We start from the raw sequence: 26,619 nt of genomic DNA, 5'->3' as shown, positions 1-26,619 counted from the left end.
AAAACAAATAGAAAGTCTGCTATAGTAACCCTGAGCAATAGTGCACTGCTGCGTAGGCACAGGCAGGGTTAGCCAAGGAGACTGACCACAGGGTCCGTGGGATGGAAGACATTGAAGAGCCTGGTGCAGATGGAGGTAGGCAGTATGTGGTCCTGGTGACAGCTTGTCCCTGGGCGGATCCCTCTCAGGGCCAAGAACACTGCCAGAGGTGAACCCATACAGAAGAAGTTTTCCACCTGACACACACACACACACACACACACACACACACACACACACACACACACACACACACACACACACACACACACACACACACACACACACACACACACACACACACACACACACACACACACACACACACACACACACACACACACACACACACACACACACACACACACACACACACACACACACACACACACACACACACACACACACACACACACACACACACACACACACACACACACACACACACACACACACACACACACACACACACAGTAAGACAAGAGTAAAAACTAGAAAAAGTGCCCTTCTGGGCACAGGTCTCCACCAGGAGGATAGGACTGTGTGAGATGTTTGGCAAAATGTTTAGGATTAATATAAACATGTTTTTTAAGCATTTTGTTCCAAAAATGTGTTTTGCAAAAATCAACCTGTTGGTGGCGCTATAACAGGCCAATGTGAAAAGGGTGGGATATATTCCTCAGCCTAGTAAGAAAATGTGTGAAAGATTTCACGTAAATTGCATGCTGCGTTCATGATTTGAGGCTTTTGTTCAAAACGGGGCAATCTTGCAAACTGTGAAAGCCTATTATAGCCAATTAGGATGGAATATGAAATATCGGACAGATCCGACTTGAGCACATGACCATAGAGATACTGTGTAACGATTTGTGAGATTTTTGGACAGAATCTGGAGGAGTAATATCAAAAAATGTGTTTTACAAAAGTCGGCCTCCTGGTGGCGCTATAAAAGGCAGATGCGGAAAATGCAGGTCAAAGGTTTGTCCTTGGCCTCTAGGGAGTGTGCATGCAACGTATCACGCAGATCGGTGCAGTTTTAGGTAAACAATGTGAAAAGCTGCCTCATGGTGGCGCTATAACAGGCCGTTCTGGAAAATGTGGGGCAGAGGTTCATCGTTGGCATCCAGGGAGTGTGTGTGCAAAGTTTGGCATTGATCGGGCCAACGGTGCCGGAGATTAGCTGATAACGGACGGACAGAAGGACGGACGGAAGGACACACACACACACGGACGGAGTGCAAAACATACTCTCTCGGCCTGGTGGAGACAATAAACCACAATGTAAAACTTAAAACAAAATCAATGGATGGGCAAAGGAAAGAGGCAAACAAAAGAGATGTGTTCTGTGGAAATCATTAAGAAACATCTAAAACAGAAGTCTCTGGTACGGACTCAACCAACTCTTACAGTAGACAGAAATAGCACTGAAATTCAATCCTGCAATTCTGTTTGTATGGGATGCTTTCTAGCTTTTTCCAAACTCGCCCTCTAACGTCTATGGCTTCAGCAACATCAATTCAGATGACTCACTCAGTATGCCACAAGTCTATATTTATCCTTCTGTAAGAAAGTGGCATTGTAGGAATTCACACACCTTGATGCGACCGCGCAAGCTGTACCTTAAATTTGAGGGGTGGACGTGTTGATGGTTTAGTGGCCTCCAAGCCAAGAAGTTGATCTTCCAATTCTCGTAACCTGTGAGAAATAGAAACCAAGAGCGTTACAGTGTGAACACAATATTTAGTGGCCTCCTATTATAGTTTTAGTTCACTAACATCTTTGTTGAGGCTATTCCTTTTGCAGCCACAAGAACAATAAATAATCAAATTACAGCATTCAACCCATTTTATCCATCATGGCACAGTTACTTGCATATCAACACTTGTGACCCCAAGACATCCAGAACTTGTCAGAGTCGCCTCATCTACAAAATAATTATTTCCCCAAGGTCTCCATAAATCTTCAGATACAGTTTGATGCTCTGATACAGTTTGTGTTCCATCAGTTTAAGTGGGGACTTTGAGAAGCACATAAATCGTAATTTTCAAGCCACCGAATACACTGAGAAATGGGTTCAGTGACAGCTGCATTAGTTATTTTACTAACAGCACTGGAGAATATGGTTTGATTCCATAATACAAATAAATCCCTGAGTTATGCTTCTCTGCTTCCGTCCTTTGCCTTACATTAAGTATGTTAACCCTTTTTAAGCGGCTCAGACTCTAGCATGCCGTCCGTTCACCCAACTGCCCTTACCTGATCCTTGTGAGGCGGAGCTGCTCCAGCAGGTGCTTCTCCTGGTAGGAGATCCAGGGCAGGTCCAGCTCCTCCTCCATGGCGTGATGCTCCTGCAGGCAGAAGCGCACCGGGTCCCAGCCTGTCATAATGTCGAAGGTGATGACGCAGCCCAGGGAATGGGAGACGATGGACACCTTGCCACCCTTCTCCTCGAACTCGGGGTTCCGGGAGCAGAAGAGCGAGTAGAGTCGGTTCAGCTCTGACGTCAGGCCCTTGGTGATCTACAACAGAGAAGTGAACAGGCTTTTAGAAGCAGAAAGAAACACTGAGACAGATTGAAGGAGGATGTTCTGGGAACATATTGTGCTGTACTGCGTGCGTGTGTGTGTGTGTGTGTGTGTGTGTGTGTGTGTGTGTGTGTGTGTGTGTGTGTGTGTGTGTGTGTGTGTGTGTGTGTGTGTGTGTGTGTGTGTGTGTGTGTGTGTGTGTGTGTGTGTGTGTGTGTGTGTGTGTGTGTGTGTGTGTGTGTGTGTGTGTGTGTGTGTGTGTGTGTTTTTACCTCATCCCGGTAAAGGGGGCTGGTGTAATACATGATGTCCATGGCACTGCTGTTAAGAAGGTCTCTCAGTCCTCTCACTTTGTCTGGAGTGATGGAGTCTACGGTATCTACAAGCACATACCCATGTTATATAGTCTACGGTATCTACAAGCACATACCCATGTTAGTCTACGGTATCTACAAGCACATACCCATGTTAGTCTACGGTATCTACAAGCACATACCCATGTTAGTCTACGGTATCTACAAGCACATACCCATGTTAGTCTACGGTATCTACAAGCACATACCCATGTTATATAGTCTACGGTATCTACAAGCACATACCCATGTTATATAGTCTACGGTATCTACAAGCACATACCCATGTTCCCAAAACATTCAGTCTACGGTATCTACAAGCACACACCCATGTTCCCAAAACATTTCATGTTATGAATTCAATGTTACATTGTCGTCTATTCATTAATCTGCAAGTTCCAAACTATTTGGGCACTTAAAGATGTTCTTAGATGCTTTTTTAAAGCATTTGGAGTGCAGAATTGCAGTTTTAAACTAACTAACTTCTACTTCCACTGTACATAATTACAGGACTATATGCCTATATCTAGGCAAATTTTAGGACAATTATGGAGTCAGTAAGAAACATCAAACTGCCTGCAGCTCCAAAAACAAAACCTGCCCTAAATCTCCCAGGCTTTCACATGTTGCCTCGTAAATGATACAATGGAACAATGTCAGCTCTGCTCATTCAGCAATATCTCGAGGAGGGCAGGACACACGTCCGGCATGTGTGTTGACGCGCCCAGACTGGACTGCAACTATTGATTATTTTCTTAGCGATGTTTCTATCAATTACTTGTTCAAGTAATCAATGATAATTCTATTAATTACTTTTTCAAGTTATCAGTAATGAGGAGCAGTTTGGGAGGTAGGGGTTAAATTCAAAGAGATTAAAAATGGGACCCAATGCCTCACTTTTGGCGGTTAGTCCCTGCGACATACTAACTAGTATCATGTCCAGTGGGTGTAGTTGTACATCAAGACGCCTCACGCTACAGAAACAGGAGACCTATCAGGCCACAGGCTCAGTAAGGTGACTTAAACAAATAATTAATAAATATTATTCAATAGATTGTATAAATCGATGAAAATGATTAACTACATAAAAAAACAGACATGGGCTCATGTAGGGTCCAGATCCCTGGTTGAGGAACAGCACCCTAGTGCACACATACTAACCGCCATCCAGAGCCAGTTTGGAGCGCCACTCCACAGGCAGGAACTCCACATGCTCATCATTGTGCTCAGAGTAGTGCTTCTCCTCCATCTTCCTCACCGCCTCCCTCAGCCTGACACACACGCACGCACGCACACACGCGCGCACACACGCGCACACACACACACACACACACACACACACACACACACATTAAAAGATTAAAATATTTGCACTATCTAATATAAATCAATGTATTTTGTTTACACTTTAGTTTACACACTCTTTTCTAGTAATATTTTGGATTCATGTTAATGTGGGTTTTCAGACATTTACCACTTAAACCCACAGCACAGTCAAGCACACTTGACCTTTGGATCTGCACTTGATGTGCTATATTTTCCCTCTACACTAAAATAGCAGATCTACAAGATCATAGCACATCTCAGTGCGGCACATTGTGAGCTTGTAGATCTGCCATTTTCAGTGAATAGGGGTGACTAGGGATACTAGGGTTCAAGTGGTTAATGTAAAATTTGGCAGACCGTCTGTAGTACCTGAGGAGGATGCCCTAGGCGCTCAGGACACCCTGTTTAAAGCCATAACCACACCAAAGGGTCAAGACGGTTTTAGCGTTGTCCCTGCGGCGTGATATGTATTGTTGCACGTTGACCCAAGTGATTGAACGCATGGAATTCAATGGCCCAAACCACACCAAAGGTTCAAGACGGTTTTAGCGTTAACTCCTTGCAACCGTTTGGACCCAAGGAGTTGCATGGTGACCCTTTGGTGTGGTTAGGGCTTAATGTAAATCCTAAATGCAAAATAATCACTGACAAGTCCCAATGAAAACTTCAAACGTCTTTAATTAAAATGTTATTTCTACTTCTACAAGAAAGTAGTCCCCGACTGCTATGGCACACCATAGCTGTTGCTAAATCCTTTCTTATAGGCAAAATTAGGCATTGCCTGTTGATGATATAAAACCAATAATATACTGTTGGTCTCACACTTTATGTTGGAGGTAGACCTTCATCTGGTGCTTTCAGTGTTCAGAAAAACAAGTTTTACTATTCTATGGAGCTCATTGTTTTGTCTCACAGTAACATAGCTAGATCTCTATGGTATCTGTAGTGCACCATAATGACGACCTGGTCCTGAGTGCTTCATCTCTCTACAATCCCCCCGCTACAGGTCAACAAGAGAGCATAATGTACTGCATGTTTGCTCTCTCTAATGACTGTCAGGCAGAGAGGGTCCATTTACTGCTCATGGATACAGCATCCTACTCAAAACAGTCCACACAAATTAGGATGCTATGCTGCCTGCAACTAGTCCTTTGTATACATATAGGGCAGCGTTTCACTTCCAGGATACACCAAATATACAAGCAGGAGAGGAAAGTGGCAGCTGTTGACAGGGGCAAATGGAGAGTGAAATTGGCCTTTAAGTGAACTAGTCTGCAAATGGGATACAGGCTAATGCAGGCTTTGACAAGACTTACTATGTATGTCTGATGTTACATAAACACAAACACTGCCTCCTTTACACTTTCCCAGTGACTGTAAAGATTTCTATATTTCTATATCTCAGCATCATTAATGGAACCGTTAAATCATCTTTCAGAGAAACGTAACACCCCAACCTGATTTCTACTGAACATAAGTAACATTGTTATGAATAAGACTTCTTGAGGTGAAGAATTTGCAGAGACTGCAGACCTCTGGTGGAGAATAACACGTCCCATATCTTGACTATCAGCGTGAAATGATGATTTCTTGGCATCATGGCACAGATCGATTTCACTGCAGTGCAGCCTTGATGCTTCTGATGTGGAGTGTAGCTTTCCAGTGTAGCTTTACAGCAACCAAGAGCCTTCCATGTTGTCTCTCTGAGACAACATAAGACTACATTCTACAGAGATTGACCTGGAAACCACTTGCAGAACAGTTCACTGTGTTTGTTGTTTCTTGTCAATCCTGGGAGCGGTGTTTGCTTTATGACGGAAAGAACAACTAGTAATATCCACATGATCTACTATGGTTCTCACACGTTCCTTTCAGCTAAGGATGAACTGCCTTCCTTCCTCCTTTAAACGCCCAGGGAACTCTGTTATATGCACTGCATTACTACACAAGCGGAAGAAACAACCATAAACAAACAGAACGCATGTATGGACTAGGGAGTCACTGGGCCGCCACATCTTTGTGAGATAGTATGTCTTTTGGTTTGTTTTTACATCAACCACTTGAACCCTAGCATCCCTATTCTGAGGGAAACATTAGCCAAAAAGTAGCAGATCTACATGCTCACAACGCAGCCCTATTTCGGCAAAGTAGTTTGGTGTAGAAGGAAAAAAGAGCAGACCAAGCACAGAGCCAAAGGTCAAGTTTCCTAAGTATTGAGGGTTTAGGTGGTTAAATGTCTGGAAATACACATTAACATGAATCCAACATATTAATATATAAGATAATGTGTAAACAAACAAACAGACAGACAAACATTCAACACTGATGAAAGTGCTGTCAACAAGCTAAAAGGTTTAATGCAATTTGGGGGGGTGGGGGTCCCTGCTTCATCTCTCTCTCAGCTAAGGGGTCAAAAGAAATTGAAAAACATTGAAGACGCCCTGGTTTAAGGGATAGAGGCTGGGGTAGTGGAAGCTTTGAATGGTGCTCCAGACAAAAGTAGGTGAGAGACATAGGAGGGAACAATAGGTCAGAGAGTTCTGAAGAAGGAGCAGGAAAGGACCAGGTTTGGGAGGGGTTGGTGTGTGCTAGACATGGCAGCCCATGGACCATATTTCCTTTTGTGACTGAAGGAGGGCTGTTCTCTGTAATCCACAGGGAGTGGTGAGTAAGCTTAGTGTCAAAAGCTGGCCTGACTTGGTATACTTTGCCTGCTTAGCTGGTCTAATCCCCTGGAAAAGTTGCTTACCTTGTAACACAGAATAACAAGGATTTACCCTGTATGCTTTGTGCTGCTACTACTATGCAAATTACAGTGTCCAGTGACCATTGATCATCTACACCGGTCTATGTGGAATCCAGTGTTCTGACATCTGCATAGACTCCATATTTAGGCATGCCTGACAAATAACTCCATATATGGGTATAAAAGGCATAATATGGGCATTCATTTCCAACTTGCATTGTTCCAAGTAGGCCAGTGCCCAACAGGCACCGATCTAGTACAAATAATAACTATTACTATAATATGAATATGTTTAATCTGCAGTGATTTTTCCAGTATAGAAGAGATGTACATATATTTTTAAAGGTAAGGCTATATTTTCTCCACCATGTCATTGGTATCATTAGCAATTGCATTACTAGGAAACCCTGTGGACTCCTCAGTCCTCACAGTGAACAGGTGAATTATCTCCTATTGAAAGAGTTTGTCAAAAAGATTAAACCCTATTTTTAAGATAGCAGGGGAGGACAAAAGACAAAAGCGAGGCATGGACGGAAGGAAGGAATGAATGGGAGGGGAGGAGAACCAAAGGCAAGGGGTGTGCAGCTGGAATGATTGTACGCTGAAAATGTCATGGGAGGAATGCTTGAATTGATTGACGTCATAAAGATGCTGGTTGGAACAGGTGGGGGCATCAAACTCACTTAATATTCAAACACATTACAAAATTGTGTCGACACAAGGAGGACACATTTAACATTCGCAGTGTACTGGTGATTACCTGTATGTGTCAAATAGTATCTAATTTCTTAAGTTCCATAAATAGCTTCAGAAAGTCATTTGTGATACAAATGTTATCAGTCAGTCAGTGATTGGTAGAACCAGTCAGAAGGACTACATCCAACAAACTGTAAATGAATGGCAAACAGTGTAGGATGAAGAAACTAGAAAAACACATTTTGGGGAGGCAGTAGTGTACATTACTAGAGGTTCATGCACCTCCAACTTAAAAAAAAAGGGGGAAAAAAGAACTCTGCTTCCCATCATGCCTTGCACTGTGTCGCGCGTGTCATGTGATCGGCCGTAGCTAATCGGAAGAAGGAAACACAGGAGCCAAGTACCTGTTCGTGGGCCATTGCTAAAGGCTGTTTTTTGAGTGGTGCAAACCACTCCAACAACCAGCTTTGTCTGTATCTATGTTTGTGTACCTGTGTACGTGTCCGTGCACAGGTGAGCATGGTTACCATGGTCACTGACATTACGTCAGACCACAGCCGATCAGGCTATATAAAACCTTGCACCACTCAGTTCACACGGGTGTGTTTTTTTTAATGTAGGTGGCATCCGCGGCATTTAACAGAGCGCAGACGTTCTGGGATCATTTTGGATGTTATGCTGCGTCAAGGTTACAATGTTAACGCTTCTGAAGCGAAATAGACGTTATTAGATGTACAGAGTGACTAATGGCAGCTTTCAGAAATAGAAGCAGGCGCGATGCTAGTGGGAGGGGGTACTATTGGCAAAATTAAAGTAAATAAAAGAATGCAAGCACATTGAAGATGGTGAAAGGAGTCTATGTTGGTGCCAGAGGACAGATTAATGTCGCAATAGGGGCGTGGAGCGAGTGCCATCGTGTGTGGAGATAGAACTGGTAGAATGCAAGGCGGAAGCCAGTGACGTATGAGGAACAGAAAGCGGAAGCCAAAGAGGAAGCCAGTGACGTATGAGGAACAGAAAGTCCAGTAGGGAACGGCAGTTTCTCCTTAGTCGCTGTCTACGACTTTGCGATCTGAACTGGCGCACATTTTTGTCAAATGAAATAAGATAAGATTGTGGCACATTCCATGCTCAGTATGGTGGCAACAAGATAGTACTGAGATTTGTGTGCATGTGCTGAGTCATTAAGGGAGAGGTGGAGTACCACAGCCACAGATACAATCATACACATAGATAGAAATAGAAAGATAGAGAAAGAAGAAATATATATTAAGAGAGAAACAGACAGAGGAACTGAGAGTGAAAAAGAAAATATTGTCATTACAGGCTTAGCGCTCAGGTCATGAGTTTATCATGTGTTCCTGTATAGCCTATCAATCAGTAGTACACTAATACATTATAGTTACATTCCTTAGAAAGTCCATTCTTAGTGTGGTTGTATCGGCCTAGAATAGATCGTATGTGGTCCAAGTGTAAACAACATGCTGGGAAAAAGGCAGGGCAATCATGCTTTATACTATGTAATGTACGATCAGAAATGAATACTAGATTTAAAAAAAATAAAAATTACAAAAACCTTTTTTACACGATCCCTATGCTGGAGGACAAATGTATACCCTTACTAAGTTGAAACAGAAGTACGTATGTCAGCTGCGACTGTGACAGAAGGTTGAATGAAGTGGGGGACTGTAGAGACACTCACATGCCAGTGTTCTTGATGATGCGACCTTGGTCCATCTTCTGCCCAATGCCGTGTACCACAAAGACAATGTGTGTTGTCTGAGGGGGCCTGTCCTCCAGGGAGGCCTCCTCCACGTAGCCTCGATGCAGCCGTGTTCCACTGCTGGAGGCTGGGGGACCATTGTGAGAAGGAACACTTAAGACCTCTACTGCATGATGGTTATGTCTTTGATGATACAATCCATGTTTAGATATATTGTATACCGAGACTGATGACTTTCAGGTAGTATCCCACTACCAGAATCAGAATAGGGTCGACGTGGTGTCTGTTTGCTAGGATCGAGCTTACCGCCACTCCAATTGCCTCCCAACTTTCCCCAGTCTATTCATAAGTACTCTGCCTTGGGACTTATTATCCCGCCCTCAATGTCTTCACATATTGTACAGTTAATATAAAACGTTCAGGGCAGGCACATTATTCAGGCACATTTCAGCCACCTCTTTTGCCCATTAGGACCACTCTACGCAACGTCATCAAACAGCAACCTATGGTAACATCATTCTATAGGCCACAGGTTTCTGCGTTACACTTTTTTCCCATTGGTGCTAGAGCTCGACCATCCACAGGCTTCTAGTTTTATATTTATTATCAAAATAAAGAATATAGATCTTGGGTACAGGCTTTAGTTTAGACATAATATTGGTCCGACTGTCATTAGACCTAACCTAACCTCACACCCTAACCTAACCGAAAGCACGGAGCAGCGCATGTTCGACCGCATGTCTGACCGTTGTTTCCGCATGCCGTTGATGTGTCTAATCTGCACGTGCATCCCATAGATCTCAGGAACGTAACATTTATTCAGACAATATGTAAACCGCAAACAATATTAGGCTGACCCCTTTGGAAAGGGAATGCCCTGTTAAAAGGGGTCAGTACGACTTAGTTGCTGAGACTACAACTGTAGGCCTCCTCCCGTGTGGCTGAGATTGCAGAAGAGGGCTGAACGCATGGCCACAGTCTCTCACTAAAGTCATGTGCTGCATGCCAAAGCATCGGGGGCCAATGGGATTTGCTACTGTCTGGATGGCAGTAAGGAGATTTGTTTGTCAGGGAAGATTGAGATAACCAAAGCCAGATTCTCCTTGTAATCTGGGAGCTATGGAGAGCGAAAATAGGCTGCAGCAGATTGGAGAGAGATACGGAGTAATCCATTTTATATAGAAAGATGAATTCAACTCAGACCTAAGTTGTCAAATTGTAAATGCAGTCTTTTCTATACGTTTTGTTTGAGCCAGGCTTAAAATGCCAGATGGGCAGTAGGCTGCAGTGGGTTCTTGTGAGTTAATTTTCACTTAATTCAATCGCTGAAAACGATAACATTCAATTTGCACAGATATAAGTGCAACTACACCTTGACTAATCAAACATGCTATATTCATCACCTTAATGGTAACTTCATCTCAGACTCGTATCATATAGTTTACTCTGGGAGGGTGCTCTTTGCCCAGAATGGTGATAGTTGCAGTTGACTGACCTTTGGAAAAGCCCAGTTTCTGAGTGACCGTGCGTGCAATTTTGGAAGTGGTGGCATCACTGTAGAGATAGACCTCATCCACACTGTGCCAGTCGATATGGGTCCGACTCAGCTTCAGACTGTGGACAGCTGCGGGGGGGGGGAACAGATTGGTAAATGGAGATAAGAGATGGATGTTTCAGGGAATAGGTGAGGGAGCTAGTTAAGGAGTGATCACACCGAGATGCGTCATTACAGGCGCAGACACTTCAAAAACACCATGGCAAAACACTGCATTAGTCAAAACAGCATTGTGCGCCTGTGGAGCAGGCGTGCATGCGGAACCCGGGTGATGAAATAACAAATCACGGTGACAGTATAATATAAACATTGTCTGCAATAGCAATTGTCCCACCATTCCTACCTAGGGCTGTTTGACAAATAACTTACATAATTTAATAACTTTATACCGGTACAAAAAAATAAAATAAAAAACATGAATACTGGACTGTTATTTTGACTATTTTTTTAAATGTTTGAAAAGATATTAATCTTCGATTATGCAAAAGAAAAAAGCTTAAAAAAGCGATTATCTCAAATAATTGTGATTAGGCGATTATATAATTTTGTGACAGGGCTAGTCTGCATTAGTCATTGTCCCACCGTTTCTACCACATACCGACATCAAAACAGGAAGGAATGGAGCGATTCCATGCCTAGCACAGAAAAGTTCACAATATTTGAACCTTTATGTGGCTATGTGCGTCTATAAACTGCCACTAAAAAGTGTTGCTAGCAATGCGTCTCTGTGTGATCATTCCTTTAACAAATGAGGCCCTGTGAAAGTAGAGAGTAGAGAGAAAGAACACATTCAAAAACTGTAAACGTAAACTATATATCATTCTGAATCAAATACAACATAGTGAAAGCTTAACATCTACAGTATCTAGCCTGGGGACGCTCGATCAAATACAGATGGGAGCATTGATCTGCATCATCAGAAATAAAACACACATCACACGGTAACATCACATCAGCATATTTCAGCTCTTGCTTGTCCATCATTGCTTGGTCATTGTCAGTGTAGAAGCATAGTGCCAGAGGGACGCAGCAGTTCAAAGGATTTAATCGATTCTAAAAAATAAACATAAATCCAAAATACAGAAAAAAGCAGGCAAGCTCACAATGCGTTACAACATATTGTTGCCTATTTGTGTGCGATACCGTGGCGTATAGGGCTTAAGTGGTTAATAACATTAATGGATTTAGTCAAATCGATATATTCAAATGTATTTGCGTTGATTCATTGATATATACATTTTCTTTTTTTGTCATTATAAGAAGGTGTTTCAAGATTATTTGATTAACTGATAAAGTAATCGATAAAATAATCGCTAATAAATGAATTAGTAAATAGTTGCAGACCTAGTGCATGGCACTAGCGCAGTACTTTGAGATGTTGTGCTAGTGCCACATTAAACTAGTCAAAAATGTAAATTGCCTGATGGGACTCAGCAACAAGGGCAAATAAGAGCAGAGGTATGGCTGGAGAGGAGACACTATTTCATACTAAAAGAAAAAGAAAAACATAATAAATGAAAGTGGTTGACTTGAGAGGATCTCTTGTCCCCGTAGCTTGTCCTCACTGTCCCTCGCAGGACAGTACAATAGGTGACCAGGAGCCTTTGACATCATGTATGGTTCCTTGTACTGTTCTGAATCAATCAGGGGATAACATGAAAAGCCTAAAGCACGGTGAGGAACTTGGGGGGGGGGGATCTTTGTGTTAGCTTGAAGCTTGAAGCTTCTATTTTGACCAACAAAACTATGTTACCTACCTCACCAGATACTACCTCTCAGACCACAAAGTATCATTTATCATCATAAACTGTCAGGCAGTGGACACCCCTTCTAATTTATGTTTCTAATTGTAATTAGTACCCTTAGTTCCAGTGAATGGAAATCTTAATGCTAATGACATTCTTGACAATTGTGTGCTTTGTTTTAGCAGAAGGCTGTTTCCAGTCACAGAATGACAATCTCCCTGTGGGCTGGGGCTATCCCTTCAATAAAATCTGAAATCTGTGCCCCCCACGCTCCCCCATACAGAGATGGTATTGGTTTGGTATGAATTGGAACTCCAAAAGCGATACAGGCTTAAACGCCCAAAATCAAGTGTCCGACTTTAATGATCTTCAGCTGATTATCATTCACTGGACTAAAGGGGATAATTAAATGTATTGCCTTCCACACATGCATTGTAACCTGGATGTTATCCAGACATTAACCGGTGGGGTTATATCTGAATGCAAATGCACGTCTCATTAGGATCTGAGATGCAACAGACTTTACGCTGCCACCATAGGTGAGAATTAACAGCTCATGCCTGATGAAGGTCTGAACGTTGCTCAATAAAATGCTGTAAATTCGTGGGATTCAATTTTTTTCTACTTCTCGATAATTAACACCATCAATTAGAAAGGGTATCCACTGACTGTTGGTCATATAGTGTTAAATGATACAGATGGGAATCCTTCCACTGCTCTCATTTCCTTTGATCATGTCAAGATTACATCTAAATGCAACAGCTTGTGCAGATATCCTTGCTAATAACTTTGAATGCTGGGGACATCCCCACATTTAATAATAACTTTGAATGCTGGGGACATCCCCACATTTGGAATGATTTAGGATCGAAATGCTACATTTGGTCAGAGAAAATACAGAAAACACGACAATGCCATGCCATTACACTGGAGAAACCTGCGGGGAAAGATTCCTCACACGTCACACATTTCTCATTTATCACTGCAGTTTCTCAACCGGAAAACCGGTTGAGAACAAGATTAGTCACATGCTTATAACATAATCTACCACCACACAGCACACATTGGTACTACAGTAGCAGAAGGGGGGGGTAGCTTCCGAGGAGAAGAAAAGCACCTCTCACTACTGAGTTTGGGATGAGTCTCAATCAGTATTAAAGTGGCCTGGGAAAGGACAGCAGCCATACAACACCACGATGACACCTGTCCACTTTGTTGTCATGTGAGGATAATGGATGATCGTGAAAAGACAAACAAAGCCACTTCAAACTGATGAGCTATGCCCATTGTTGAGAGTCCACTGTAAAACAGGTCGTCTTTGAAACATATAACATATTTAAGTTGGGTGTACTGTATGTTGGGGGTTGTTCTTGAAGCTTATCCAGTTGGCCAAACATATGAATAATGAATGTTGAGTTATAGGTTGGTGGAACATGTATCCAATAAGATGGAGTGATGCCAAGGGGGCTGTACAGTACAAAAACACTTCCCATTTTACAGTGCAAGGAAGCAGTGGAGAGCTGTTGGAGGAAGTGGAGAGTGGACAGGGGGGAAATGGATCAAAAGAAATGTGTGATTGGATCTGGCAGTAAAAGAGGTTCACGCAGGCATCTCTCTCTCTAACACTCCGGCCCTGGCCTAAAGAACAACAGAGGGGCATACGTACAGGCAGGGGAGACATGAAGAGAGAGAAAGAGTCTGACGGAGAGAAAGGGAGGAACAAAGCGGAGGAAGTACAGTATGGGAGTGGGAAGGGATATGAGATGTGAGGAGTTGGCAAAACCAAGGTGAAATGGGGAAGTGGAGATAGAACAAGGCTGAGGAGAAAGGGGGATTTATCACTAGGACGTTACCCATTATTTACAAATGCGCTGAGCTGAAACTGGCTATTGTTAGGGCTACTGCTGAGACTTCTTGTGGGTTTCTTTTTTTTTCTCGAAAAGACCTATCAAATACTTTGCCTGTTTTCCACATAAATGTCAGATTGGATGAAGTACAGTAGTACACTAATGTCATATTTGTATAAGTGGCACCTAAGTGGCACCAATTTTAAAGAATGGCACATAGAATGTATGAGAATCACCCCAAAATGTGTCTTGTACATGCTTGTGCAGGAGTCTGTTGTTGACGCTAGGTCAATGGGCCTCTGTAACCACTACGCTCGGACCATTTTGATGAGGTCTAGCGCACCCAGAACTGGGACAGTTGCTAGACCTCAAAGATGCCGATTCTACACGGCGCAACATGTCAGGGTGCAACAGGGGCCACAAAGGCTTCTCTGTTTTGCTCACCGCCTCCGTTTGCCTCTCAACAGAGAGCTTTGTTCACTGCTCACAGAGAAGGAGCTGTTGATAACGGTTCATTAAAGACACGGTCAAACTGCGAAACAAGGGAAGAATGGACAGACAAAGAAGGCGGGCTGGGGTTGGAGAGAATAAGATGGGTAAAATAGGGACACTTTTAGGAGAACCAGATTATTTAGCTCAGATCAATTTATTTGAGGTATGTTTAAGGGTTTAGAAGTGATTGACTTCCCCTCACCATACATGTCACCATACATGGCCGTTTTTTGTGTGCCGGTTGCAATAATAGCAGCAAGCCACAGCACAGAGGGAGTATTTCAAGCAACTAGGCCCAGTTTGGCGACAATATTGAGGTATGGGGTAGTGGTCTAGATCCAGATCTAACAGAACCATGTGTCACTGGGCCCAGGTCTAGTGGTCTAGATCCAGATCTAACAGAACCATGTCTCACTGGGCCCAGGTCTACTTCTAAATGGATTGTGCTAGGTATGAGCCACAGGAAGAAGATCTAGTTTCACGCAGAGCTAAAATCTACAGGGAGAAAAGGCTGTGCGCAGATCTAATATACTGCAGCAGCAGTACAATAGCAAAAGAAAAAAAAATGTTGGCGTTTTACAGTACCTTGACAGCGTTTGCGCTTGTGACATGTTGTTCTAGCACTCGTCTGATATCCACTCCATTTGAACAGAAAGGGGAGGTAGAAAGGGGGCAGGTGGGAGAGAACTAACAACCAATAAACAGTGAGTATAATGGGAATGGCTGTGGTGTCAGTCACAGAGGCTACCAATGTCATCACTTTGGACAGAGCCATCGATCAAGTAGCGCTGCTATCAGGTAACTCAAGGTCTTGGACACGGAGAACGTCCAGCAACATGGACAAAAGGTGGTGGCTTTAGATCATTATAACAGGATGCTGTTACAAATAATGTTAAGACAAGGCCTTAATTTTAGTCTAGCATTAAGATGAAGATGAGGTAAGACACCCAAAATGCAACGCTACTTGAAATATGTCAGTGATGAAATATGCAGATGATGACTGAGGTAGCGTCTGGATTATACTTATTGCATTTCCTGATTCTATTGCCTTTAATTTGTGGAACATTAGGTAAATGTATAAATACTTTACTTAAAGTAGGGTATGTGATAATACTTTAGGCAATAACAAAAAAAGGCTTATTAAAAGAAACAAACATTTGAATTTATGAATAGATAAACAAGCTTCCAGGAGAGTCAGTTACTGGAAACTACAAACCACTTTAAAATGCAGGAAAGCTATCAAAGTAGTAAGAATACAATACATACTGGTGTGACAATTTCAAGACCTGTAAAAACAAAATAGCTAACTAGTATGTGTAGATTCTTAAATCTTGCAAACAAATTAATTTCTTTGTTGTATACAGGGCAGGCCCGAGTACAATTAACTGTCTGTTAATTAACTATGGTATTTGTTTCAAAATCCTTACTTGGAAATGATATTCGACTAATGGCGCTACAGAAGATCCTGTGCAGATCTGCAATACTGACCGAACACGTTTCAGAAGTAGTTTCATTCACGTTTTCATGAATTCAGGCCAGGGTGAAATATCTAAATAGGCAGATGTCACATACTATAATAATATAGTACCATGTCTTGCATTGTCAAAATGTACCATGTTCTATTTTAATTATAAACTGTAGACTGAACATTTTTCAAAACATGCATTGTCAGACTGGGGACCTGGGGCCTGGCATTGGAGAAGGCACCATCAGCAATTTGACAATCAAATGAAAAGAAACCTCACTCCGAATGAGTACAGCTAAAATCTGACTGATTGATTCGCTCAGGGATTGCATCGACATCAGACTTGCAAATGTCAGCAGTGGCACGAAGCAGACAAGGAGATGCTGAGAGCAGTGTTAGTAAGTAATAAGTTGTGGAAATATCGATGAATATCGGTTGAACCGAGCCATAAACAAGCTTAACCCTGACAGCCAGTCAACTATCTGCAATACCCAATTTAACTCTGGAGTAAAAATGTACCCATATAGATCCATTATCTAAGTTAGCAAAATCCTCATTACTATGTCCCATCATTTGGATAACAGAGAAACGGTCACTCATCAGTGTGGAAGCCTCTAGCTAGCTTGCAGTGTATTTCTAGCACCGTTTCTGGTTTAACCTATATACTGGTGGGGTCGTCCTGAAGTCAGATCAAGCCAGTTGAACCATGATCAATGGAGTGATCAGTGATGTTCCCATTAGCAATCAGAGTTGGAGCCTGATTTATGGGGCTTGTGGAACATCGTTCTCATTGATACCAGGTTCCACAATAAATGTGCTGGGTGAGATAAATATGAAGTTGTATATTACTGAAATGCCTCGAGTGTAGCAATACTGAAAGAATAAATAACCAGTTTGGCTTGCCATATCTGTCACAGGATTGGAGATGAGCCCTGGTTAACTCCATTCCCCTATCTGCTACTGTGTTGCATGCCATACAGTACGTGACAATGTGCCTGCCTGCTTGGCCACAGGGTGCTGCAGTGTTTGGCCCTCACGAAACGCAACACACGCCTCAGGGTCACCCTGCTCTCGGCAGCAAAATGTTACATGCAAGTCTCATGCTGCTTCGGGTGCACAATAGATAGATTCAGATTCTCACATTCAGGATCAGGGATGAATGCACATGCATATAGATGTAGCCACAGTGTTTTATGTTCCATAGAGATGCTTTGGCCTTCAGAGAATTAAAATGTGCTCCGATTATTCAATTGTTGTAATTACATGTGCAATAATTACATTCACTAATATTCCCATTAGAGAGGCTACAAAGACAAAGACTACAATTTATTTAGTGACAGTTTGCACACGTGTGTGTGTGTGTGTGTGTGTGTGTGTGTGTGTGTGTGTGTGTGTGTGTGTGTGTGTACACGTGCAACACTGTCCAATCTCACACTACATGTTTGTCACTAAACAAAGGCCTTTGAGCGAACAGTTAACATTGCTGGAGTACAAAGAGGGGATATTTCCACTTCTGCTCAAAGAGAATGGCAGAAAAAACAGTAAAACACTGTGAAAGCTTCTCAACCAACATCTGTGGCGATGGTTGGCATTTCTCTAAAATTGTAGCAGTTGGTCTTCAAAGGAACTAGCAAACCATAATAATTGGGGGCCAATATAGGTGGACATTTTCTGATGAGGAACTTAGTTAGAAGACACCATCACAAGTCCAAATGTAAAAGCCAAAATGTCAAAGTGCTGGTGAAGACACACCTATAAAGACCAATTAACATTTCAAGTTAGAACGAAACAGCTGTGAAGGTGAACACAATTGTTGATGCTCATACATTGAGGGTGAAATACCTACTAGAATACAACGATCACTAATATGGCAGTATTTGTCTAAAGTGCCTTGACCGTCACTCCTTTCTTGCGTGTTCCAGTTTCTTTAACAGTCCGAAAATAAGTCATCTTGGATCGTCAGGAGACAGGCTATGCTAGTGCTCATCTCCCCCAAGAATTTCCTCCATTACGATGATGTTATACCCACATAATGCATAGCATGCCTGCCATATGCCTTCTGCCTCATTAAGCTTTAACATCTAAACTGGCTGCTGAGGCATATAGAGGGGAGAGGAGGGAAAGCCAGAGAGAGCGACAGAGAGGAAGAGAGAGAGAGAAAGACATGGGGGGGGGGGGTTACTTCAGTATTGCAGAAGAACGGTTTGATACATCATCCATTTGATGTCGATGGACGTGATATAACTCAACGTACTCTATAAGTCAAGTGTCTTCGCTCTTCACAAGATATGCTGCACTGACTAATGTTACTCGGTTGGTCGGTTCATGTACCATTACCAATTGTAAAGAATCACTAAATATATAAATACAAAATTGTACCAATATTTCAGCCTTGTATTTGCCTTGATTACATCAGTTCTGTTAAGATGAATGACAATGTTGTAGCAGCAGGTGCGCCTGAGCATTATGCTGACTTGATGAACGGGCAGGCCAAGGTCAAATCTACACAGTCAAATCCTCAGTATCCATTTGTACTGTGAGAATGTTTGGTTACATACGTACACCATCAGATTTAATTTAGCACTCATGCTTTTACAGTGTAGAGTCGTGGACAAGGACAAGTGTTGTGTTGATTATTTGGAGATGGCCTTTTATGAAAATGTGACGCAGCCCACAGACCATTGGCATGACTTTGCATCATATTTCAAATGCTCTGCAGGCCTAGCATATTTCCTGTAGTGTGTGACTCAGTGTTTATGTCTGCATATGTGTATGCCTCACGCCTTTACAATCTGTGTGTGTGCGCTCTCTTAAAAAATAAAATGGTGCTGACCTCTCCATCTGACTGCAGTGCTCATGTGATCCGGTGTGAGGGAGGTGTCTCTGCCCCAAGGGAGAGCAGCTGTGAGTACATAACATGAAGGGCCATAAGGGCCATAATGCAGGAGAGACTGGCCAACCTACTGAAGCCGGTCTACTCTGCTCTGCTCTTGGCTTCATTTAAAAAGGCATTAAGGGTACTGCTTGAAATGTTATTTTTTAATGCACTCAAAATACATGTGATGTTTTTAATTATACCAGATAATTAACATCTTTATCAACAATGTGCATAATTATCTAATGAAACAAACAAAAACGTTACACATTTGAAAAGAAATGGAAAAAATAGAAAGTTTATATATAAACTAGAAAAGTGCAAATCCCTGCCAGGCCGTGTTGCTTACCCATGGCATGCAAATGTTGGAATGCAGTCATAGACAATCAAATGGGAGACTGCAGGTAGGCTTATCCAGAACTCAGGGTATAGGCACAATTTAAAAACAGCCTGTTATTTATTTAATTTAAGGGTGGGTTATTCAAATGTGGGACTTTGCAAGCAACATACTATTATATATGACAGATGCATTCTTTTTTAACACACCAATCTCTACAGTATGTCTATCGTACATATCTGCCTCATTTTCACAAACTCACACATTAATCACTAAAGAAGGCCTTCTCAAGAGGCTGCAAATATAACTACTTTCAGAAGACTGCAGACTGCTTCTTCTTTTACCTTTTAAGGGCTACAGTCAGCTGCACTGTGCCAGAATCAACCCTGCTACACAAAGACTTACAGTGCCACACCCTTTTGTGTGAGGCTGACAAAGAAATGTGCACACGCACAATACAAATACTTGCTGCATTAATTTCCTGTTACAATGAATGTATCATATGCCACAGACAGTGCTGCCACATTCGTCACAAGTTATTTCCACAACGTTTTTCATTCTCAAGCAGGTTGACCAAGGACTCTAAAACAATTACATTGCTTTATTTCAACTCACTGGACTACATTACATACAGCAGAATCCTGAGTGTCCATTTAACTGAGAGAGTACAAAATGGATCTGTTAGGGAACACTTGACACACGTTGATATTCCTAAATTTTCAGTGCATATACTGTATGCTTCCTTAAGGAGAGGCTACCTGGCTGGATTACTAATACCGGTAATCCATGTTAGTTAATCCACTAACATGGATTGTTAAAGTGTGACTAAAGTGAAAAATGTATATTCTTCTTATATAAAGAGCAGGTACTTTATAGCTTAACTGTATTAAATAATTGACATTAGGTAGTTTTCTGCTATACAGTCTAGCAATTAACCAATTAGTAATATGATTCTTATTACTCAAGCCCCAGTCTCCCATGGCTCTTACCTTCTTTGCTATCAACAGTCTTAGCAACCACGTCAGACTCAAAGGTGTCTTGCATTTGTTGCCCACGGAAACGGCTCAGATGCTCCAGCTCGATGAGGTCACTCTCCTCCTCATCCAATGGGAGCCAGGTGCCATCGATGAACCACTGCCCCCTCATCACTGGAATACTGTCCTGCTCTGTAGAACAGACAATAGGCAGACAAGGCAATCAGGCAACCAGGCTATTAAATGAACAGCAAATATTTAGGACTTAGTGAAATTAGATTTAATGATAAAGAAATTAGCAGTCCAAATTAGAACTGGAACACTATCAAATTGCCGCTTCACCTCCCAATGTATGAATGAATGGACCATTGTAAAGCGCTTTGAATAAGCACATAGTGCATAGAAAAGCCCTATAAAAATGCAATCCATTATAATTGGCTAAAATTGGCAGCCCACCTGAAAATGTATTTTCTGTTTATTGAAAAGCTGGAGAGACCCCTGTTACTGAACAAACACTCTATAGCAATGACTGCCATCAAAATATAGAACTTTTAACAAACAAATGTTTTGAGCAAAGAATATCACTTACCCTAGCTTTCATGTACATAGACAATCATTTATCAATGTACCGGTATGTTACGTTGCTGAATGACTTCTGGTCAGAGAAGATGGGGCCTCAGATAAGTGAGTGTTTACTATTATTCGGTTACACATTACTGCTATAGTAGTAATACAAGTCAAGTATTGACTCAAGAGAAAGTTCTACCTTTACATCTACCTGTATATAGCTACTTGACCAGAAAAACAAGCCAGTAAAATAATTGTTTGTCTTATCATGTTACTTTCAAAAACAGCTCAGTCCGATCATGATAGATCCCCTAGGGAGGTCGACATCTCCAAGACACTATATCTATAGTAAACTGCATGATCAGCACCTCTTTCATTTTGGCTGCTTTTTCTTGGAAATCTCTGTGAATTAGTTAGCATCATGTCTCAGCTGAGCTCAAATAGAATTAATGGCCAGACTGGGTCGATGTTTAGAAGAGGGGCCAGTGGGCCATTTTTTTTTTTTTTTTACAAATTACTAATTCATACATGTACTGTCGACATCTTTAACAACCAGTATGAATAATGTAGTGCTAGCCAAGCTGCAGTATTCTACATCAAATGCATACCACGGTGGCTCAGTAGATATTTGACTGTCCGATAACAGAAAAGTCTATTACAATTTAGGTATTCATACAAAGTGAAATATATGAGTGTGAGGCATGAACTATGGTCAACCAATAGGGTGAGTGCTGTTCTACAAGTACTACAAGGTGACTAGGATGACAAGTTTTGCATTTCGTCTGACTCTACATCTGAGCCATGTGTCCAGATTAAGTGTTACCTGAGCAAGACGTTGAACACTGCCCTAAACACTCGGGATAAAAGCAACAGCGAAAAGGTAGTAGTAAGGTAAAAAATCACACCCGTGTGAACTGAGTGGTGTAAGGTTTTATATAGCATGATCAGCTGTGGTCTGACGTAATGTCTGACGTAATGAAATCACACAAAATATGTTAAGTAAAAAAAGCTATCATTTTTGATAAATGTATGTATCACACCTGGATGTGATTTCACAACTGGCTTTTTTTGCGCAGAGAAAATGACCACGGTTGCTACGGTCATCCAGTTCACCCGGGTGTGATTTAATTACGTCAGAAATTATTTTGAACATAGCAACCATGGTCATTTTTTTATGCACACAAAAGCCAGTTGTAGGAGTGGTTTACACCACTCAAAAAAGTTAAATGCTATTCAATATTCATGGAATGTCCTGCATTATGGACACAGTCAGGTGCAGTGACTGATGTTAGAGTGATTTCATGGATACATTGTAGTCTCAGGAGTGGGTTTGTAATCTCTAGCTATGCTGTAGAGCCATCTCATTGGAGAAAACATGTACACAGCTGGAATTAGAGATTATAGAAACGATTCTGTCAACATCTGCCATAAACTGGCAGTTGGCAATAAGAGCTTTTTGATACTTACGATTCCAATAAACAGGATAGCATTCACTTTCTCTGACATCCACCTCGTACAGCCCTCCCCTTACACACACACGGTCTACATCGATTTTGATTCCATCAAGTTCTCTCTCTTCTGAAGAGACAGCCGATGAGGAGTCGAGGGACCCACCACGACTACCATGCCCACTACTAGTTCTCGTCTCCACAGGCACCGATTCAGTTCTCTCCAAACCATTAAGGCCTTTGCTCTCAGTTCCATTTGCATGGTCTTCCTCTCCACTACATGCGTCCGAGTCTGCTGCAGTACCTGGATGCTTGGCAATGATGGGGTTTAGCTCACAGAATTTACGAAACATGAGCTCAATTTTCAGGGAGTCGTGTCCGACAAAGGGCTTCCACGTTTTCTTGTCCTCTTTGTAAAACCACCGCACTTCCTCAGCACCGAGTTCTGTGACCACTTCATTATAGCGGTTTCTTGAACCAGCGGACCTCGTCCTCTTTCTGCTCTCGAACAGCGGGCCGGAGTTATTCCCGTCGTCTGGGCTGTAGTCCAGAGGACTGGTGGTGTCGTCGAGGTAGGTTGCGGTTGCACTCCGGCTGTGACACCCTGACGTGTACGCCTCGTCCAAGCCGAGCATCAACCCGTTGGGAGGGGTACTGTGTCGGCCATGCAGTAAGGGCAGGTGCCCGTCCAGTCCCGACTGGACGGAGGGCATCCCTGCCTGCATAGTCTCTCCCATGGCCTTTTCGTAACAGAACAAGTACCCATCGTGGTTCCTCAAGTCCCAGTCCTTGTTGTTGTTGCTGCTGACCGTGACCGACGAACCCCTGTTGTTGTCAGAGCTTATGACGGAGGCGTCGTTTGCGAAACTGCTGCTCATATCTATTTGAGCATGAATCTGATCTGCGACCCAAATGTTCTTCTATCACCTGAGCCAAGCAAGCCCCGTGTGGCTACCTACCGTACTGATCTACGCAGCGTCAGAAGCCCGTCATGCTAGCCTGGCCAGCCAGGGCTCGAATCAATACACAGAACCAGTTCCACAGAATCCACACAGGGCACGCTCCCCTCTCCTCGCGACGCATACATGTGAAATAGCTTTATATTAGCAAGTTAGCCACCGACGCTACGTTTGGGTGGCAACAATTAATTCATTGAAAACCGTTCTTGCTAACAGCTAAGGTTAGCCTTGGCTAAAGACCCTGGCGTTCCAGCCACCAGGAAACCTGTGCGTGCGTCGGTACTGCGGCTCTCCTCCACCTGGTGACAACAACACGGCGACAGTACTGACACCTCGCAGCGGTCATGGAGCGAGCTGGATAAAGGTCGTGCTAGTTTCCATTCCCTCCTCTCTCCTGTCCTGTCCTGGTACAACCTCTATTCCGTTAGTTCCGTGTCTACACGGCTTGCCGGAGAGGAGACGATAGCAGAAGAGTGTGAGTGTGTGTGTGCATCATTTGACAGCTGACGCACAAGATCACAGGATTCCCCCGTGAGCGCGCACGTAGAAACTACCAGAGCATCATGACGCAAGGAAGGCGCGTCCCCGCAGCCACTGACGGTCGTCAAATGCACTGTTCATGTTATGCCACTAGATGGAGACAAACACTGATTATTAATGTGACCAGGACAGGGGCTGGCTTGGCTTCAATACCGGTTTAGACTTCGTCGTATGCCAGTGTGTAAGTTTCACTCGACTAGAATAACAGATCTTCAAGCTCTGGCGCGTAGAGGTGCATGCTACGCGTGAGTATAAGGTGGTGCACTTGTAGAACGGCTATTTTTGGCACGGGATACCGTCGTACGACTAAGTATAAACCAGCCAGGCTTCACTTGACCCTCCACCAGAGTGTAGCATAGGCCTACACACAACACCTCTAGAAATACGAATATTACAATCCTTATGGTTTATTTCAACTTTGGAGCAGTAACCCAGCCTTTTACACCACTAAACAGGGAACAAACAACTACAAATAATGGAATCGTGGTAAAATTATTGTATGTTTTATACAATTATACACTTACAGTATTATACATTTAAAGATTTGCCTGTTAACAATGCATCATCTTTTCATTTATTATGGACCAAAATTTAAATAATCCTTTGGTTCAATAGAAATCGACAGTGAAAGTAAAGTACCATTAGTACTTACCAATTAGTAATTAGTAATTACCAATTTGTATTTGTGCACAGAACACAAAAGGTGTCAATCAATTACTCCACAATGTCTATTGTTATGTATGTCTTCAAATGCAGTGTTTGCATCCCTGCATGTGTGTGTGTGTGTGTGTGTGTGTGTGTGTGTGTGTGTGTGTGTGTGTGTGTGTGTGTGTGTGTGTGCGTGCGTGCGCGCGCTGCGCGCGTGCGTGCGTGCGTGTGTGTGTGTGTGTGTCCACGTGCTCACGTGCGTGTGTTTGTGCATGCATCTTTTTGTTGGTTTGAGTGTGTTTTGTCTGTCCCTGTGTGTGTACTATATGCCCGTGCTGTGCGTGTGTTCGCTGGACTGTTTGTTTATGCAAGTGCATGCAGTTTGCATAATGCGTGTTTTGTGTGGTTCTATTTGTGTGTGTACTTCTGGTCCAGGTGATACTGAGGCTGTCATGAGGGCTGTGGGGATGGAGGGAGGGAGGGTGGGTAGGAGAGAGGCCCTTGCAGCTGTATTTGGAATAAACAGACATTACCCTGCTGTGTTCTAATTTACTGCAGAGTGGGAATCAAACTTTAAACACGTCCCGCCCCTCTGCAGGCAAAAACTCCTGTGTCTGGCCACCAACAACCAATTGCACAATGGCCATTAAGGAGGGACAACTTGAGTCACCCCCAAACACACTTTAACAACCCATAACACTCACAGCCTTATAATTGTAACCTATCGTTCGTTATAATAGTGTTCAAAATCCCGTGCTACTTTGGAGTAATGGGGAACTTTTCTGTAGGGGACAGAACAGTCTGAACATATAACTCAGGAAATCGTTGTTGAAAGTTCAAATTCCTTACGATACTTCAGGAGTTGCTGTATGGAGAATGTGCTGCACTCCAGGCCAGCTCATCATGAATAGTCCAATATACATGGTCGCCACATGACAGCCATTGTAGATCATCCTGAAATTAATTATCTCAGTGCACGACTAATCCACATTACAGTAACTTCTAACATGTCTGACCAGAATAATGACTAGGTAAAATACGACATGAAACCTCGCCAAGATCTCTCTCCCTCTCCCTATCTCTCTCTCTCTCTCTCTCTCTCTCTCTCTCTCTCTCTCTCTCTCTCTCTCTCTCTCTGCAGGCTCCCACTAGAGGATGACATGTGGCTTTCATATAAGAATTAGTCAAATTCCTCATTTCTGGCAGTTAGACTCAAACAGGTTGGCCCCTCTCTCTCTCTCTCTCTCTCTCTCTCTCTCTCTCTCTCTCTCTCTCTCTCTCTCTCTCTCTCTCTCTCTCTCTCTCTCTCTGCTCTGGAGTTTTGCAACCACCAGGCCCACCACCTGGATGAGTGGATGACAAACAAACTGCAAATTTTCTTTCCAGTAACTGACCAAATAGATATTTATAACCAGCTGGTCACCTCCCCTCCCACCCCACACCCCTCTCCCCCACCACGACTGCGAGAGCTCTGTTTAAAGACCAGTTGTGTCACTTCTGGCTTTGTTCTTAAACAAAGAGAACTGCCCCTCATCTGCCCATAATTGGGCCGACTCTTGGAATGTGCTTGATGTCTTCGCATGGGCCACTGCTACTCTAACAGACAGGCAAGGGACATGGGAGAGATGAACGAGTAGAGGTCCATGCATTTCTGTTATCTGTTCACTCCCTCTTCCATATACCCCTTCTCTTTATTTCTCCTTATGCTCCTTATTCTATCTATTTTTTTCTCCTCACCCTACCCTCAACCATTCACTTT

General features: G+C 42.8%; 1 protein-coding gene across 2 annotated transcripts in view; it reads right to left on the bottom strand.

The window, feature by feature from the left end:
* The window catches only part of LOC306942491 (phospholipase DDHD1-like), a 31,371-nt gene extending 7,175 nt beyond the window's left edge, over positions 1-24,196 (bottom strand). Inside the window, exons 1-9 of one of the 2 annotated variants that reach the window (XM_079528412.1) lie at positions 22,733-24,196; positions 20,714-20,890; positions 10,904-11,032; positions 9,388-9,535; positions 4,079-4,188; positions 2,837-2,943; positions 2,296-2,558; positions 1,659-1,734; positions 87-236 (exon numbers count right to left, since the gene is read on the bottom strand). In XM_079528412.1, coding sequence (XP_079384538.1) covers positions 87-236; positions 1,659-1,734; positions 2,296-2,558; positions 2,837-2,943; positions 4,079-4,188; positions 9,388-9,535; positions 10,904-11,032; positions 20,714-20,890; positions 22,733-23,591 — 2,019 coding nt within the window. In that variant the 5' untranslated portion in view covers positions 23,592-24,196. The remainder of the gene's footprint in view (positions 1-86; positions 237-1,658; positions 1,735-2,295; positions 2,559-2,836; positions 2,944-4,078; positions 4,189-9,387; positions 9,536-10,903; positions 11,033-20,713; positions 20,891-22,732) is intronic. The other variant, XM_079528411.1, reaches the window with a different exon arrangement.
* Positions 24,197-26,619: the final 2,423 nt, after the last annotated feature.

The sequence above is a fragment of the Electrona antarctica genome (assembly GCF_951216825.1).
Source record: "Electrona antarctica genome assembly, chromosome: 18".
NCBI classification, from domain to species: Eukaryota; Metazoa; Chordata; class Actinopteri; order Myctophiformes; family Myctophidae; genus Electrona; species Electrona antarctica.
This window is presented reverse-complemented; position numbering and strand designations above follow the sequence as displayed.